Source organism: Callospermophilus lateralis, chromosome X (genome assembly GCF_048772815.1).
Source record: "Callospermophilus lateralis isolate mCalLat2 chromosome X, mCalLat2.hap1, whole genome shotgun sequence".
NCBI classification, from domain to species: Eukaryota; Metazoa; Chordata; class Mammalia; order Rodentia; family Sciuridae; genus Callospermophilus; species Callospermophilus lateralis.
The window spans coordinates 60,623,813-60,643,463 of NC_135325.1; the positions used below are offsets into that span (position 1 = coordinate 60,623,813).

General features: G+C 37.4%; 1 protein-coding gene across 3 annotated transcripts; it reads left to right on the forward strand.

Annotated features, from left to right (window-relative positions):
* The first annotated feature begins 6,665 nt into the window (after positions 1-6,665).
* Positions 6,666-15,946, forward strand: Tbx22 (T-box transcription factor 22). Of its 3 annotated transcripts, none has more exons than XM_077107333.1 (9): positions 6,666-6,843; positions 7,432-7,490; positions 7,554-7,678; positions 8,502-8,603; positions 10,021-10,195; positions 11,123-11,287; positions 11,656-11,720; positions 12,070-12,155; positions 15,333-15,946. In XM_077107333.1, exons 1-9 carry the CDS (start codon positions 6,666-6,668, stop codon positions 15,944-15,946), a joined length of 1,569 nt encoding a protein of 522 aa, XP_076963448.1. The 3 variants fall into 3 exon arrangements, with proteins under 3 accessions (XP_076963448.1, XP_076963449.1, XP_076963450.1); XM_077107334.1 differs by having other exon boundaries at positions 7,435-7,490; XM_077107335.1 differs by having other exon boundaries at positions 7,435-7,476; positions 7,549-7,678.
* The last annotated feature ends 3,705 nt before the right edge of the window (positions 15,947-19,651 follow it).

Sequence of the window (19,651 nt, forward strand, 5' to 3'; positions counted from 1 at the left end):
ATTGAACCAAAAGTTGGGAGTTCCATCCAACATTGGTCCAAATTTCTATTTCTTCTACTTTTCCTCCTCCTCCTCCTCCTCCTCCTCCTCCCCTCCTCCTCCCCCTCCCCCTCCCCCTCCTCCTCCCCTCCTCCTCCTCCCCCTCCCCCTCCTCCCCTTCTCCTCCTCCCCCTCCTCCTCCCCCTCCTCCTCCCCTCCTCCTCCCCTCCTCCTCCTCCCCCTCCTCCTCCCCTCCTCCTCCCCTCCTCCTCCTCCCCCTCCTCCTCCCCCTCCTCCTCCCCTCCTCCTCCTCCTCCCCCTCCTTCTTCCCTTCTCCTCCTCCTCCCCCTCCTCCTCCCCCCACTCCTCCTCCTTTTCTTGTATCTGGCCTAAAAGGAATTATGGTTTATATAGTTGAAACAAAGATTAACATATTCAGGGAATGAACTTCCATCATCTCTTTAAGGTTGAAAACAACTGTAAATGCTTACTGTGTTCTAAGCATTGTGTTAAATGTTTTGCATAAATTATTTTACGAGGTCCTTATATTGATATATACACTACAGAAACATTCTCTTTGATGAAGGTATTAGAGGTAATATCTTAGATGTTTAGAAGACAGTATTTTAATTATAAAAAAAGAGACTTGTATACGGTCACTCAGAAAGTATGAGTTAAAATCTGAATCATGTCCCTCTGGATTCAAAGTCTGTTTTTCTAATGTTTAGTTTTACTTATATATTTTCATTATCCTGGTAGCTCATTTAGGAATTCAAATTTGTCATCTAGGAAGTCAAACTTGTGGTTGGGATTTACAATTCTAAGAGAATATGAATTTTATAATTTCTTTTTATTTTTTGCATTTGTTCTAACTAGTTATACATGACAGCAGAATGCATCTAAACTCGTTGTACACAAATGGAGCATAACTTCTTATTTCTCTGGTTGTACACAATGCAGAGTCATTAGTCATATATATAGGCTTATAATGTTAGATTCATTCTAGTGTCCTTTCTACCTCTATACACTACCCCTCCCTTCACTCCCTTTTGACCTAATCAAAGGAACTCTCTTCTTCCATAGCCTTCCCCCCATTGTGAATTAACATCTGCATATTGAAGAAAACATTTGGTCTTTGGTTTGTTGGGATTGGCTTATTTCACTTTGCATGATATTCTCCAACTCCATCCATTTACCTGTAAATGCCATAATTTCATTCTTCTTTAAGGCTTAGAATATTTCCTTGTGTATATATACCCCGTTTTCTTTATCTATTCATCTTTTGAAGGGCATCTAGGTTGCTCCCACTGTTTAGCTATTGTGAATTGAGTTGCTACAAACATTGATGTGGCTGTGTCACTGTACTATTTTAAGTCTTTTGGGTATAAACCAAGGAGTGGGATAGCTGAGTCAAATGATGGTTCTATTCCAATGTTTCTAAGGAAACTCCTTACTACTTTCCAGATCAGTTTGCAGTCCCACCAGCAATGTATGAGTGTGCCTTTTCCTGCACAACCTCACCAACACTTATTATTGTTTGTATTCTTTATAAATGCCATTCTGACTGGAGTGAGATGAAATAATAGAGTAGTTTTGATTTGCATTTCTCTAATCACTAGAGATGTTGAACATTTTTTATATATTTGTTGGTTGATTGTATTTATTCTTCTGTGAAATCTCTGTTCAGTTTCTTAGCCCATTTATTGATAGGGTTTTGTTTTCTTAGTGTTAAATTTTTTGAATTCATTATATATCCTGGCGATTAGTGCTCTATTTGATGTGTGTGTGATAAAGATTTTCTCCTGTTCTGTAGGCTCTCTCTTCACATTGTTGTTTCTTTTGCTGAGAAGAAGCTTTTTAGTTTGAATCCATCTTATTTATTGACTCTTGATTTTTTTTTTTTTTTTTCATGCGCTTGTAACTGTATGGACAGCCAACAGCTATCTTATAATTTCTCTGTTCAAAGGTCTGGTAGTACTGAGAAAAGGGAAAGAAGAGGAAAGGAAGAAATACAGGAGGACATGATCTTCCAAATTTTCGTCAACATGAGTTTATTTCTCAAGATTCTTTTGTCTATAAGTGATAAAAACTCAGCTTCAACTCACTTATGCAAAAAAAAAAAGATGAATTAGTCCTTCATATAATTTGGCTAGTTCAGGTAATGTTGAATTCAGGTACTCAAATGATTTTGAGAAGAAACTGACTCTTTGCATTTCTTGACTCTTCTGTCTTGAGGGTTCATTCTAGGGAGGTATATCAGACAGCTTTCATTACAAGACAAAATACATGTGATAATCAACTTAAAGAAGGATTTATTTTGGCTTATGTTTTCAGAAATTTTAGTCTACAATTGTTTGGGCCCACTGTTAATGAACCTGTGGTGAGGGAGAATGTTGTGCTGGGGAGCACATGGTAGAGTAAAGCAGCTTGGAAGGAAAAATAAATAAATAAAAGCAGAGGGTGTCTTCATGGACATTTCAGTCACCTCCCAGTGATTGACTTCTTCTGACTAAAGCCCCACCTCCTAAAATTTCTTCCACCTCCAAATAGCCCATTCATCCATGAATTCCTCAATAAATTGGTCCATTCATGAAATGAGAACCTTCATGATCTCATCACCTTCTAAAGGTCACAACTGTGAACACCGCAGCACTGGGGATCAAACCTTCAACACACGATCTTTTGAACGACATTTTTAATCCAAACCATAACAGGAAGACTTTCCCAAGTAATGGGAAAAAATAAAAATGGTCATGAGCAACTTATTTCAGATTCACATTCCATAACCTTAGAATTATATCAAAATACCTTAATTGTGGGGAACAATTGGAAGAGACGATCTCCATCATGAAGTCACTTGTGCTTCTGCCATAGAGGAATTAGGTACCCAACCAGTATCAAAACACTTATTTTATTGTGGATATGTGTATTTATGTATACATATATGCACATAAGTCCCCATATTTATTTATTTATTTATTTATTTATTTATTTATTTATTTATTTATTTTCTTTCCTTATAATTTAAGTAGGAATTGGGATCTCTCCATATATATTTGGGATGGACCCTTCAATCAGTAAGTATTATAGAACACAGGCAATTCTTTTTTTTTCTTCTTCTAGGCAGACAGACACAGTTCCTTTAAAACATAAATTTGGCCAGACACAGTGGTGCAGGTCCATAATCCCAGAAGCTCAGGAGACCGAGGCAGGAGGATCTCAAGTTCAAAGCCACCCTCAGCAACATAGTGAGGCCCTAAGCAACTTAGCAAGATGTCTCTAAATAAAAAATAAAATAAAAAGTGCTGGCATATGACTTAGTAGTTAAGTACCCATGAGTTCAATCCCTGGTACCAAAAAAAAAAAAAAGAAGAAGAAGAATTTTTTTCAATGAACCCATATTGTGTTTATAGAAACCTAGAGAGTCTCTCAATCTTTGTCCTTTATATATTATAAGTTTTGGATAAATGTAACAGTGTTTACTATACTTTAATCTTGATAATATACTTCTATGTACATACAATTCACCAGAAACATTATTTTCATAGATTCCTTTGTTTCATGGATGTGTTAATGAACATACCCATTTATATTTGTTAATAAAATGTATAGACTTTTATTGAAGATTGAATTCCTTTCTATGTTTTATAAACTGGCACCGGAATCATATTCCACAAGAAGGCTAGTAAATTCAGTACATCCTGAGGAACATCTATCACCTCACTATCTTCATAGAAAATGAACAGATTTTATTTCTGTTAAACACAAATTTATTTTTTCTTCAAGTAAAGAATGCTGTGTTCATAGTAGAAGGTTTTTGGGGTAATTTAAAACCAAAAATTCACTGTAAGGATTTTCCTGTTGTTAATTTTAAAAAACTATTCTTCTTTATAATGTGGGTATCTGTGAATCATAGAGCTTATCTGTACATGCCATTCCATGGGTTGTAAACTCAATTATAAAGATTCATGTGTGTTCCTGGATGAAAAATAGAGACTGCTCAAAAGTGACTCCCAGACTTAGATTATGAATTTCTGGCAAAAATATGTGTTCCTTGGGTCCCTAGTACCTGACAGCATCGAGCTTCAGCAGCTAAACAGGCTGTAAAGCTGATTCTGAGATAAGCAATTATTTTCTCTCATATAACAGGAATTAACTGTTAACAAGTTCAGCACAGGACTATACTACATGCATGTATTAAATATTAAGAAAGATATTTATTCTAAGAAAGGAAATTGTATCTCAAGATATGCTATTTCCTTGACTTAAGAAAATCACATCATGTAGTAGATAGTCTGAAATATTGTAACAAACAACATGTTTTACCAAAAAAAAATTTTTTACTATTGCTATTCAAGATAATGTCCCATCTCTAACCAATAAAATTAACTAGGGTTCAAAAGCAAGAAAATGTCCACATTAAGAGACGCTAATGAATATGCTATATAATAATTAGCCCTTTAAAATTAACAAATAAACTCTTGACTTTTCTGTTTCTGCACTGTTTTTTTGGCTAAGAACATGTAATGAATAAAGCAATACACATTTAAGTAAGAAGGAATGAACAAATATATCTCTTCTTTCCTTCCTTCAATGGCTGAAGAAAGAAACAAATGCCCATAGAGATGTGGGCACAAAGATCACATCCAGACCTGGCTGTTTTCCAGTCCAAGTGCTTTGTATACTGGAATTGACTTTGCTGTGTGAGCTTCACTCTGCATTTCTGGGATAGGGAAAGTGTCTTTCCCAGTTGTACATGGTAAGCAGTGCATAATTAATCATTGAACCACACCTTTCATCAGCATTCAGACTGTAACTATCCCTATGCCATGATACTCATGGGTTAGAGCACTTAAAGCTATACTCAATACCTAAAGTTGTTCTCACTTTGACTGGATACCTCAGTACTACCACTACCACAACTATCACATGGAATATCTGGGCAGGGCATACTTGCAGATAAGTGGGTGAAATTAAAAGGTTATACAAGTCTTTTATTCTCAAACTCCAGTAATAAGATACTATAAGGCATTTCTAGTTCCGTTCCATTTTGGATGGAGATAAATTGGCTCTGAATGCTCTTTGAACAAATGTGTCAAAAGATAATAGAAGAACCTTTCTAGAAATATTAAAATATCATTAGATAAAATGTAGTCTACAATAATCTAGGAGTTCCTGATTTCTTCTGATGAAAAATGGGTGAACAAATCCATGCATAAAGACAGACTTCTCACATCTGCATGTGTAAACATGTTTCTTGGAAATGAGAAAGTCTCTTGTGGCACAAAGAACATCTTTATCCATATGAAAGAAAAGGAAAACCCAATCCAGTATGATATTTCAGGAGACACTGGAATCAATTATTTAATCCCAATATTTTCAGATGTGTGCATTTTTTTGGAGCAAACATCCTTTTATTGCATTGTTGGTGGCCCTTGTGTTGTTATTTTGTTTTGTTTTGTTTTTTGGTACTGGAAATTTAACCCAGGGGTACTCAAACATTGAGACACATCTCCAGTCCTTTTCAATTGTTTTTGTTGTTGTTGTTGTTGTTGTTGTTTAGAGACAGGGTCTCACTAAGTTGCTTAGGGCCTCACTAAATTGCCGTGGCTGGCCTTCAACTCTCCTGCCTTAGCTTCCCTGGTCACTGGGACTACAGGCGTGCCTTGGTGTTAGTTGGTTAAATTGGGTAAGAAAAAGCTATGTATGACAGTATTCAGCTCCAGAGAAAGGCCTTGAAAGCCAGCATCTGCTCTGATTTTTGACAGTGGCAACTGAGATCCTCCTGCCCAACCTCACCTGAGCTTTTCTACCAAAGACTGACATAACCACCACCCAGAATGAGACTGCAACTCCACAGCAAACTCACCCGGAAAACTTATACTCCTTACTGTTTCCCCAGTGCCTCACTGCAAAGCAAAAGACCCAGATCCATTTCTCTAGATCTGGTTAAATAATATTTGCACTTTTGTTGGAAAAGTGGCCCCTCGTGGGCAATTATTTCACATGTCTTTGAGTTTTACAATTTAATGTGAAACAGTAACTTTGTGTCTCCTTTTTCTCCTCCCTCCTCCCGCCTATCTGGAGCCCCTTTCCAACCAACCCCCAACTTCTCCTCCCAGTCAGACTCTGAAGTGTCACTCACAGTGTTTTTTTCTCTTTTCTTTCCTTTTTTTTTTTCTTCCAACAGTTTCCAAAACAAACACTGGAGGCTGTGACCGATCCTGTATTCACTCTGGGATGCAACAATATCTCCCAATCCCAGCGGCCTGAGCCGCCATTGGCGGCAGGTCCGTTCCCTAAAACGCCAGCGTTTGCCAATCTCTGCGCTCTGCCAGGTCCTGTAATCAGGGATTTGAGGACTGATGGTCCGCACATGTCCACAGAGAGGGAGGAGACTGCTAAAGGAAGGAGGACTAGGCTTGGGAGGATTTAGATTCCAGTTTAATCTGCATTTCTTTTCATTTTGTCTATTTGAAGAAAAAATATATATGTATATATAAAATTACTCACACACCCACACACACGCTCTCTCTCGCGCGCAGGATCAAATTGTTTTTCGGATTTGGGATATTTTCAGTTTTCCCTTCCTAGACTATCATCAGCTCCCTCCCTATTTCCCTCACCTCGCTAACCCAGCTCAGGTTGAAACTTTGCGGTGCACAGTCACTTCGTGCCCTTCAGGGATGGCTCTGAGCTCTCGGGCGCACGCCTTCTCCGTGGAAGCCTTGGTGGGGAGATCTGGCAAAAGAAAATCTCAAGACCCAAGACAGGAGCCACAGCCAGAGCTGCAGGAGAAAGAGGGAGGAGAGGAAGAGGAGGAGAGAAGAAGCAGCACTGCTGCTAAGAAGAGTGAGCAGCCGGGTGAGTACCCCTATGCAACCCCATTTCACTGAGACCGCCCCCGCCCCGTGCTCCTTGGACCAGTGTTCCTCAGCCTAGTTAGCCGCGCTGTGGGAGAGCCGCTAAACATAACCAAGGAAGTCCTGGCCAGCCCAACAGCCCTGCTGTGAGCCATTGAACTCCTTGTCCAGCTGACCACAGACAAAGTTTTAGACTCCGCGATTCCCTTTTCCTTTTCAGGGAAGGGGAGGGTCCCATAGACTTGTGGAAAAGTGAGACTCGCAAACCTCTTACCAAACCCTAAGAGCCAGAGGTTGTTCCTGGCAGTAGGAAGCTCAGTGCGCTCCGAAATCCTGAGGGGATCCAGCCTCAGATATGAACTTTTCCCAGAAAGTGATGAAGTGCAAATCTAAAGGGCCGCATCTTTTGCAGGATGTAGCCTGGATCTCTCTCTTTATTGTGGAACTCCAAACGTTGTTGTGTGGAGTCGAGATCCGCTTCTAGGGTTCCTGGGGAAGGATGGGGCTGCCTTTTCCAAGATTGGCGCCTAAGAGAAAGGCATACACAACCCTCAAAGTTCTCTCAACCCCTGGGTGTCTCTGTGATCAGCAGAAAAACGACTCAAGACAGAATCTTTAACAACTGCCTTCTCGGGCTGTGGAGGTGATGTTGGTGGAGGCAGGGGCAGCCGTGGCGTTGTCGGCAGTAGCGGCGGCAGCAGGGAAGGAAAGGGCGATGGCAACAGTCCTGAAAGTCTGGAAGAAAAGGATGTTATTCAAGTGGAACTTCAAGGATCTGAGCTGTGGAAGAGATTCCATGACATCGGGACTGAGATGATCATTACCAAGGCCGGCAGGTTAGGCTTTGACCAAGCTTTTCATAATATTCATTCAGAGTAGGACTTGAATGTAACCCTCTCCTTATGTGTGGAGGCTCTGATTTTGTGCTCTGGTGCTCTTTCCTCTCCCCCTTCCTTGGTATACATTAGAAAGCAGCCACAGGCTCTTCAATCTATTGGGCTAAGACAAACCTTGCCCAACATAAATGACTCGGGTTTTCCTTTCCCCTACACCTTGACTCCATGATGACAAAAATTGGATCTGAGGCAGGTGCCAGATGTCAAACCCATGTCTCAGGCTGTGGTCAAACCTCCGAATTTAAGCCTCACAGACCAGTGGAAAATATTCCATTTAATAAGCCCCCAAGGCCACCACCCCTTGGTCCAAGCCACTGTGAGGTAGATCTTTCCTATGGGCACATTTTGGTGTGGGGCAGCCCCTTATAGCAGCTGGCTGATTTTTTTTTATGAGTCTCTTAAATTTTAGCTTTTCCCAAATCTGCTACGCAGAACTTACTGCTGAAAACTCAGGGGAGGAACAGAACTTTTTCTCCTTTTTCTTTCATAGATTTTTATTATGGTGTGCGTGTGGGGGGGAGTCATGGATAAAGACTTATGGTAAGGATATTCTGCTCTACTCAGAAATCCTAGACTTGTTAAATTAACCATATAACCAACAATCTTTTCTCGTGTAGCAAATGCCATTCCCTGAAACTGTCATGGAATGGCAAGGGTATCATGAGTCCTTTCACTTTTCAGTGACATGCATATTTATTCATGACTTCCCCCTTTCCAAAATATTTGAAAGTAACTAGGTTAATGTCTTTTTTATTTCTCACAGGCGGATGTTCCCTTCTGTTCGGGTCAAGGTGAAAGGGCTGGACCCAGGGAAGCAGTACTATGTTGCCATAGATGTGGTACCAGTGGATTCCAAACGCTATAGGTAACTGGCCCATATGAGGATACCTCAGGCTCAGCCTGGGGGCAGGGATTCAGATCTTCAGATCTAAACCTCACAACATTATTTTAAAAACCTTAACATATAGGGAGAGAGAATGGACCTTCCTTTGATCTCAGGAGTAGAATTTTCCTTACTTAAATGGGAATTCAGAGTAACTGAATAGCAGGTTTTTTTCTTCTCCCTTCTTTTGAAATGCAGGCAAGCCAATTGTTAATGTCCCCCAGGCCTCTATCCTACCCACTGTTCTGGCCTCAGGTACACAAACTGAAGGGCATGGGCTCTGTTGTCCAAAAGGGAAGTACTTTGAAGAAATTTGGAAGCCCTTTTGGCTCTAGGTGGGCCCAGGCTTCTGAGGACATGCTGGACTTTGGCAAAAGGCACCCAGAATTATAACCTGATTTTCTCCAAGGCTAGATGAGGGTGATCACACCTAGGTACATCTTCATTCCCTTCTTTAGCCCTTTTCTTGAAAGGCTGGCCACATTCCAGAGGGCAAGAGAAAACGTTTTGCCCTCTTTTCTTTAAGTATTCCTCTAAGAGCATGCTACAAATGGTAGAACTATTCTAAAGTCAATAGGATCTTGTAAGCTAGCAGCCCAGATGCACTGGCCTATGGCTTTGACTCATGGACCCTAGCGGGGTTGGGGAGGGAACTGGGAGAGAGCAGCTGATACTGGGCTGTGAGTGTTCCACCTGGAGGTGGGTGCAGAACCCTTCCCTCCAAGGAGAACAACTGCCAGGAACCCAGTGCTGTTCTTGAGAGCAAGGAAAAAGTGAAACTCTCTGATGCTGGAACTGTGGCTTGGTAACAGCTGAACAAACTGCTTGCTTTTTGCATTGCAGTTGGTTTGGGAATACAGAGCATTATTGAGAGTTTGTGATTAAAAACTGGGTGAAAATCTGCCCCCAGAGGCTGCTCAGGGTGGGGTTCCTAAGGGTTTCCTGGTGTGAAGCCTTATTGTCAAAGGGGGTTCCACTAAGACTAGTAACAGTGGGCTAGACAGACACCCTGCTTAATCCCCACTTCTTTCTGATACTTGTAGCCCTAAGCTTGTGGAGTTTGCTCCCCTCCCTGCACCCCCAGGCATTTCTGCATGGTAAAACTCATTTGATCAATTTCTGTTGTGTTTTCTGTGAGGAAACATAAACTAGTCTGGTAAATCCCATGACATTTTACTTCCCCTGACATTCCATCACATTTTAATAACATATGTTTATTTACTGTTTGTTTTCTGCCCTTTAACACTTTTTGGAAATCAATGTTGATCTTCTGTTATTTGCCTATGGAGTCAGCAGATTAGCCTTTGGCCAGGCCCTTAGGACCAGAATTCATCAGCTTGCCTCCATTCAGTTGGCTTTGGCAGGCTAAGCTTAATGCCAATATTCTGCGCCTTTTCAGATACGTGTATCACAGCTCTCAGTGGATGGTAGCTGGGAATACTGACCATTCGTGCATCACTCCCAGATTTTATGTCCACCCGGACTCCCCCTGCTCAGGAGAGACCTGGATGCGGCAAATCATCAGCTTTGATCGGGTGAAACTCACAAATAATGAGATGGACGACAAAGGCCATGTAAGTGAACCCAATCCTACCTGCTAAAGAGGGTGGTGCCAATGCTTCCACCCATGGGTGGAACTGTCTATAAGCTCTGGACCTGTGACTTAAAGAGCCAAACTAGAGTTCAGGAAACTTTTGTTTGAAAACTGAAAGTGCTGGCCTTTGGGAATAGTGAGAGCAGGGAGTTTGAAGACCAAAAGAGAGTTATTTAAGCCAGAATTGCCTGAAAGAGCAAGAGGAAAGGGGCTCTTAGACAGTTAGCCACAGGAGCAATCACTGTTGGAGCTTGCCTTCCCTGTAGTCAACACAGTTGCTAGATGAATACTTTCCATGTGATGTGGTGGGAGGATGCAACCAGGGGAACTGGAATGTAGACTGGAAATTTCACCTACAATCTGCTCCCATAGACAGTCCCTGCCTGTTTTCATGTCCTATGGATCTTAAGTCTTCATCTTTTCTGCCTAGCTGGCCCTATGCCAGCCACAAAAGGAGAGGAGCAAGATCCAGAATGAGGGAGAGGGAAGGGGGAGGGAGGGAGAGAGAACTATCCAGAATTACAAGGTGGTAAGCGTCAGATGTTTGCCCATCATATTCAGGCCATCAGTTACTGTACAGGGAACCTGTATCAGGTGATCAAATCCTTATGACTATATTTCTACCACACATGGTCAGCCACATTTGGAAACAGGGGCCCCAATCTGGAAAAGGAATAACAGTTGTCTGGTGTCTATGAGGTGGTTTACTCTGGAAACTCTTCAGGCAAGAGGTTATCTATAGGGGACCAAATGGCATAACAAATCTTTGTGTGTGGTTACCTGACTCTCCCAGTTTAACCTTACCTCTTTCTTTGTGTGTGACCACATTGGGGGTGGTCCTTAGAGGACAACTATGTTGCGAAGGGAAGCCAGTTTTTCTGGCAGCATTTGACCATTTCTCCCCCAGATAATTCTGCAGTCCATGCATAAATACAAGCCCCGCGTGCATGTGATGGAGCAAGACAGCAGAGTTGACCTGTCCCGGATTCAGTCCCTGCCAGCTGAAGGGGTTAAAACGTTCTCCTTTAAAGAAACTGAATTCACCACAGTGACAGCTTACCAAAATCAGCAGGTAAAGCTGGCCAGGTCCCAGGCAAGTGGGAGTGGCCTCACAGGGACTTTGGGATAGAGGCAAGCTGCACTCTATAAATTGCTTTATAAAAATTTTTAAAAATCATGGTTTTACTGTTTTGTCAGTAAGTCAAATTGATAATACATTCTGTGATTCTTACATTAGAAAGGAGAAAAGAGAAAAGGGGTGGCAGAAAATGAAGGCATAATCATTCAAAATTTGACTTAGCTATATGCTTACATTTACTTACAGTGATATATTATAGGTTACAGTCTTGTATGGTTATTATAACCATTATAAGCAATGGTGAGAGAACTGAGGTTACTGAGAGCACTGACTTTCTCTTTCTCTTTCTTTTGAATCCATAGATTACCAAACTCAAAATAGACAGAAATCCTTTTGCTAAAGGTTTTAGAGATCCAGGAAGAAACAGGTAAGTAACAATCACACCTTATATTTATGTAGCCCTTTTCACAAGTATAAAAGATAAGGAAACTGTGACTCAGAGAATCAGAAGCTGTATGTTTTGTGACTAGTGGGTGGGAAGAAATTAACCAGATATTTTGTCTCAAAAACTTTGCTTATTCCTACTTTCTTTATTAATCCACTTATAAGCTATTTATTATTCTAGAACTCTGGGTTTGATTGAATATTATTCAAAAGTCTACCTATAAAAGAAAAAAATTCAGAAAATTGCCTGTAAAAGATGTAAATAGTTTGTATAAATTAGTATTTTCTAGAACTGCATTCTGAGGTCGCTAAAAGTTGAATCTCTTTTTTAGGGGTGTATTGGATGGACTTTTAGAGACCTATTCATGGAGACCTTCTCTTACTCTGGATTTTAAAAACTTTGGTGCAGACACACAAAGTAAGAAAACTCATAATATTTAGTTTTACTTTTACATGTTAATGAAATAACAACAGCCAGAGTCCTTGTACCAAATGTTACACCGGGAATAAGTATATGCCAGGAAATGTTTGTTTATAAGCATACGTGTTTATGTTTAATGTGGTGAGGAAGAAAGATGAAAAAAGGGAAGACAACTGGCATGAAGACAGCTGTTGAGTTATTTTATACACTTATCACCAGAGCTCACCTGGATTCTTCAGCATCTCACTGTCTCATATTTAGGATCTGCCTATGGTCCATTTGTGGCCTGATTTATAACTATAGTAATGAATATTTTTATATTTTATGGGAACTTTTCAGTGCACGTTAAAGTGATTTCTTTTGAATTACACCATCATTTAGCTCTAATTTTACTTTTTTAAACAGGAAAAATAAATGTTGAAAATAATACTAAGTCATCCCAAATGGTATATTTATTTTTTACTTATTTTTTTAAAAAAATTTTGGTGCAGACACACAAAGTAATTGGATAGACTTTAGATTTTTTACAGATTTTTTTTAGCTCTCAATGGACCTTTAACTTATTAATTTATATGTGGTGCTATGAATCGAACCCACTGCCTCATACACGCTAGGCAAGCACTCTGCCACTGAGCTACAACCCCAGCACCAATATATTTATTTTTATGTGAGTAAAAGTATATTTTGCCTTATTTTCAAGCTTTTTAAAAAGTTATTGAAGAATGTATGCAAGATAATAACAATGTACTGAAGGTTTTAACAGAAAATAGATTGTATAATAAACATGGTACAAAAGATGGGAAGAGAAAAATGCAAGCTACTATAACATTTTATCCTTGAAGTGATAAACTATAATTCAAAGATGAATAATATAAATATAAAACAAACAAACTGTTACAAAAGTCATACAAAAGTAGGATAAGGGCTGAATCTGTATGGTAAATTTTGCCTATTTTATTAATTTTTAATCTTTGAAAAGTTTTTAACTGATACATGAAAACAAAATTTGTATTTTTAAGAGGCACCAAACAATATTTTGATACATATATACATTTCATAATATTTAAGTCAATTTAAACATTTATGTCTGTAAACATTTATCATTTCAACATGGTGATAACATACAAAATATTTTCCTCTAGCTTTCTGAAATGCTTAGTACATTATTGCTATTTGTCATCAAACTGTGTAATAGCACAACAGAACTTCTTGGTCTTACCTAATTATAACTACCTTCCAGATAGTACATTTCTTGACTAAATAACTATAATGTTTGAAAAATGCAGGTTTTCTGGTAAAATAATGTATGCCTTCCTTTACAATGATATTTAATAATAAATGAAGAACTTTTAATTGCAAGCAACAAAGAATTTCCCCATTACCTTTACTCCATTGAAGCTGCTTATCTTTAAATATTAATTCAAAGTTAGACTTATGGAGCAAATTATCAACTTCATACTTAAGTTGCATTTTCCCAGGACAGGATGCCATAAAAATTAATTGAAATGTGAACAAATCAAGTTTAATCAATTGTTGAATCATTTCATTGGCTTAAATATACAAATGTGGATTATGAAGTTGCATAGATAAAATATAAAATATTTTTACATTATCAATTTAACTGATAACATCTAGGCAACAAGCTTTTAAAATATCTAAGTCAACACATTGTGAAATAATGAAGAAGAAAGTTTAACATCATCATTCATTTATAATTTAAGAGATAGAGGCTTCTTAATCATTCATTTCAGGTACCCAAAAGATACTCAAATTGCAAAGATAAAGAATATCACCCAGGGACATTTTATTTTATTTTATTGATTTAAAAAAATTAATGACAGCAGAATGCATTACAATTCTTATTACACATATACAGCACAATTTTTTATGTCTCTGGTTGTATATAAAGTATATTGACACCAATTCCTGTCTTCATACATGTACTTTGGATAATGATGTCTATCACATTCCATCATACTTGCTAACCCCCTGCCCCCTCCCTTTCTCTCCCACCTCTCTGCCTTAGATGAACCCAGGGACATTTTATCACTGAGCCTCATCTGCAGTTTTTGTTTGTTTGTTTTTAGAGACAGGGTCTCGCCAAGTTGTTTAGGGCCTTATTAAGTTGCTGAGACTGGCTCTAAACTTGCCATTCTTCTGTCACAGCCTGATAAGTTTTAATAATTTATTTAAAATATATTTTTCAACCTGTTGATGAAAGATTAGACTATATCTACATATACAATATAGTTAAAAAACGACAGCAACATAAAAATAACTTCCTTAAGTCTAGTGAATATCCAACTGTTCAGCTGAATTCAAATAAGATTTAGAGTCTAGATCATCCTGGACCTTTTAATTTTTCCTAAATTTAGTATATGCTAGGCAACCATAAATTTAGTATGTGCTGGACATCATTTATCTGAATTCTTTCGTTCTCATGTTGATGTTTCTTACCTGGAAAAATTATCTTTAACCCCTGGTATAGTGAGCAATAGAAGCATTATCATCCATGATTTTCATGAGAAAAAAAAATACTAATGGTTTTACATATGTTGCTTTTACTTATGAAAGTTTTTTTTCATATGAATTTATATTTATCAGACTGAAGATGCCTATAGAATCCCAAAGAACCAACTTGTTCTATTTACTTAACAAATTTTTAGCACATTTTTTAAATGTGAAAAATAAAAATCCAGGTTTTGTTCATATTATTGACTCTGAATTATATATTTGGTTGTATTTGTAATTCATTAGATAAATATTGTTAAAGTGTCTTGTACAGTCCTTGAGAATAGTGAATGTTCAGTACACAATACACAATAGTAGTGTTAAAAGTAATAGTGGTGGGCTGGGATTAAGGCTCAGTAGTAGAGGGCTTACCTAGAATAGGTGAGGCACTGGGTTCAATCCTCAGCACCACATTAAAAAATAAATTAATTAATTAAATAGAGGCTAAATTCTTTTAAAAAAAGTAATAGTGGTGGTAATAGTAGAGACACTACATTCAACTTCAGTGAGAGGAATGAGCATAACCTTTCCCAAAGAAGCTCAAAGAACTATAAACTTGCAGGAAAACTGATCTAAGAATGAAGCATGAATGGTGATGTATTTGATAAGTAATTTAGCAAGAAGATGAAGTTCTTTGTTCATTGACTGAATTGTCTTTCACAGGTGGAAGCAGTGGCTCCTCTCCAGTGACCTCTAGTGGAGGGGCTCCCTCCCCTTTGAGCTCCTTACTTTCTCCACCTTGCTCTCCACCTACATTTCACTTACCTACAAGCTCCCTTGGAATGACCTGTCCAGAGGCATACCTACACAGTATCAACCTGCCCCTTTGCTATAAGATTTGCCCAACTAATTTTTGGCGACAGCAACCTCTTGTCTTACCTGCTTCTGAAAGGCTAGCAAGCAGCAACAGATCTCAATCTTTAGCCCCACTCATGATGGAAGTGCCCATGTTATCTTCTCTGGGGGTCACCAATTCAAAAGGTGGTTCCTCTGAAGACTTCAATGGGCAGTGTCTACATGCACCTCATTCTGCCAATCAAATGTTATATGGATTGCAGGCATCTGGAAATATGTTCCCACCAACCCCCATCACCCAAGAGGTACTCAGTTGCTCTTTCCGCCCTTCCTATGGCTTTTATAGGTATAACTTCTCTATGCCATCTAGACTGGTAAACGCTGCCAACCACGTCAAAGCAAGTGACAACAGTCAAGTCTCTTTCAGAGAAGGCAAATGTAATCATGCTCATTGGTATCCAACAATCAACCATTGCCTTTAATGGAACAATCACATTTTTAATACAATTTCCATGTAAGCACACATTTTCTTTATTTGTAACCAAAGAAAGGTCAACATCTGTTACGTTTTCAAAAATTTCATTACCAGACAACTTTGCTTTGTTATACATTTAAAGTGCCTTATCAAATCTTTATAAGACAATGTTTATGCAAATGTGACCTATAATAAACTCTGAATATAGAAGCCTTGGGCCTCAAAATAAGGTTCTCAGTAAATATTATTTGATAAAATATCCCATCAGTGAAAATTGTTGTCAGATGGTGTGGTCTCCAATTATACAATAGCCAGCTTACCATGCCATCTGCCATTTGCATATTGATAATGACCAATAGAAGATGGATGGAATTACTGTGAAAGTGTTGAAACAGTTATCTGTGAAGATCGGCTGCATTGTATTTATCTAGCTAATTATAATAGAAGAAATTTTAATTGTTTGCTTTATTTTGCTCTATACCTTTATACTATGCTGTTGAAGAAAATACTAATCTCAATTTTGAAGTACAAACTTTCAAGTGTAACTTTTATTAATCTTTGTAGCTAAGCAACTATTTAATTCTGAAGGAACACAAAGATCAAATGAAAAGTAAAATATTCTAAATAAATTTGATCTTTTATTTCCTTTTAGTTTTGGATCATTTATATATGAAGTTTATTTAGTTAATCCATTAAAACCTGGTATTTTATACATTGTTTGCAAAGACAAATTATTTCAATTCTCCAAGAGGACTAAGATGTTATTATCAAAGAGGGAAAACACAATTGAATTCATAAATATGAAAATAGAGTCATAGGTACAATTTAATTCCAATATTTGTATCAGTCATGGTAAGTTAGACTAGACAAAATGGATAGTAAGACTTTATTTTAGTTTATGAAATCAAATAGTTTCCCTTCACCAGACCTTAGATTTCTGAAAGTAATTATGAGGAATAGCCTACAATAACCTGTATATCTTTAAGATCAATCAGATTTTAATTTTTCACCAGTAGTTCTAGCCATTTTATTAACCCAAGGCCATTCAAATCACAATAGCACAATTTGACTTTTGACATACTAATCAATCTGCTAAACTGGGTTTTACTAACTTTTCCAAAACATATTAGTAAGAACATAATTATTATTTATTTTGTTCAAAGTGTTACTTCATTCTCAATATGCCTTATAAATTTGCCTTCCTATTAAAATTATATATGCTTCACTCCTGGAGATTTGGCTAGAAAAGCACATGATTGCATTCAAACCACATATTCTGATAAAGATGAAATATTACTTGTGGTTTAAACTAAATAGAGACCTATTATAGGACTTTGAGTCATTAAAAATATGTATTATTTCTCTTGATTAACAGGGATTAAAAGCAATGGGAACACTTTAGTTTTGTCTACTACAAAATATGAAGGTTATATGCTAATTTAATTAGTAAAATTAATTATGACTTCAGTAGAAGCTGCCATATCAGATTATAAAATACTTATCCTGAGTTCTTACATGAGAGAACCTCAGTACTGGCCAAGAGAAAGTATTTAACTGAAAATCCAGAAAATCTCTGGGTTACCTTGATTATTTAAGAGAACCTATTAATTTTTGTGACTGCTCCAGAGGACTTATACCCTATGCTTTATATTTCATATAATTTTCAGACATATTCCTCACATAAAACCAGTAATATGGAATTACATTAGTAATGATGATTAATAGAAAGAAGCAAAAGCTTAAATTCTAGAACCTAAGCATTTATGCTGTCATTTTACATATGGTAATAAATTATCATTTTACAATTTTAATTGAAGAAGTGACCAAAGGAAAGCCTTCATAGAACACAAGAAACCTCAAGAAGTGCAATCAGCAGCCCTCTTCTGAGAAAATTTTTCATTAGCAGAAATCAGCTAACAACTCTAATTCAAGTATATAAATATTTAATGTTCTTACCATTTTCTGTAAAATAAATTCTAACTCATTGAAAGATGGTGCAAAACACAAGTAAGTTAGTAAATTGTGGTCATAGATATGGAATAAAAACTAGAAATTCTTCCACTTTTAACTGGCTCAACCAAATTTTAACCTTGCTTTTAAAACTTACAAAAATCAAAAGCCACTCTGGTTAGACAAAATGTGAAATTGTTGGCCAATGAAGGTGACCAAATAATACTTAATAGACTTCAATTCATTTTTGACTTTTTTTTAATGACACATACATGTGTGTCCCCTTTAAAAGATAATATATTAATTCAGCAGACTAAATTTATAAATCTGATTCTTTTATTTTTTTTAATTTAGAGACAGGGTCTTGTTGAGTGCTAAGTGCCTCACTATTCTTCTGAGGCTGGCTTTGAACTCACTATGCTTCTGCCTCAGCCACCCAAATTGCTGGGATTACAGGTGTGCACTACCCTACCTCGTTTATAAATTTGATACTTAATCTGACCTGGTTATAAGACTTACTCCAAAAAACTTGGAAAAAATAAATTTTTCATCAAATGAAAATTTGCATGTTAATTCAGGAAATAAGTAAATGTTACTTGATACTTGCATAGTTTTTAATCAAACTCAGACCTGCTAAGATTAGGGAATCAAGAAGGTATCATTTTGTAGAACAATCAGTCATGCTGAAATCTAAGTCTTAAAGTTTGAGTCTAATTGCAGAATATGTATAAGTGGATAAATTCTCTATTCATAACATTTTTAAAGCCAATATATAACCTTAGGTAACATAACTTAGAACATTGAACTTTTCAATACTATCATTTCTTGCCACTGTGCAGAGTATCTAAACCTTCTAAAGATTACGTTTTAAGTTCAAAATATAACTAGGAGACACAATATTAGAAACTTCAAATTCATTAATATCATTGCTCCTTTTTACTGCACCACAAAATGAAAGAGGTTTATTTTACCCAAGCTATGAAGGGAGATGTTCATAATATTTCACTGCTGTTAGGCATAGGTTCTACCCATGGTCTAGGAATGGACGTGGTTTCACTCTGTGTGAGTTTGAAGCATATCTGTGGCATGAAAACAAATGAACTATTAGGATCAACAAGTGATGAGTCAGTGAATAATCAGTTTTTGAACCATCAGAGTTCTATGTGCTGAGAACATGACAAGGTGCCAACAAGAAGTAGAGGCAAGCATATGCATTGGGCATTTTGGAGAGTTTCCTACTCATTCTCTTTATCATTTCTATAACATGCTTTGGGGGAAATCACAGCACACATAAATCAGGTAATGTTTATCTTTTAAATACCACTTTGTATATCAGTATTTCTGGCTAAGCCAGAACATGGCTGGACTAAATGTTTGTATTAATACATAAGATGTATCTTACAATAGTCCACATACATACTTGTGACAAATCTAGATGCTTTGAGATAATATGTCCATGTATACAGTAGGATAATATGCAGTGGTTGTCTCATTGCTGAATTTCACTAAGCCTTTCCCTATTTGAATATGCAATTTTATAAGTTCCAGATTCCACATTAATAATGTGTGTATGTTACTTTATCCTTGTGCGTGTGTGTACACACACATCACACACACACACACACACACACACACACACACACACACCCCATATATTTAATCTGAGTTTTTATTGTCCCTCTCTTTTCTAAAATGAGATGGCACAAAGAGCACCTACTGATTGCATACTTACACTATGAATTATACATACATTTGTGTGGGA

Excerpts from the sequence above, each read along its gene's own strand:
- Tbx22 (XM_077107333.1), top strand. The coding sequence starts at position 6,666 with ATGGCTCTGAGCTCTCGGGCGCACGCCTTCTCCGTGGAAGCCTTGGTG. Across the intron at positions 7,679-8,501 it reads ATCATTACCAAGGCCGGCAG|GCGGATGTTCCCTTCTGTTC; the intron begins GTTAGGCTTTGA and ends TATTTCTCACAG. Across the intron at positions 8,604-10,020 it reads GTGGATTCCAAACGCTATAG|ATACGTGTATCACAGCTCTC; the intron begins GTAACTGGCCCA and ends GCGCCTTTTCAG.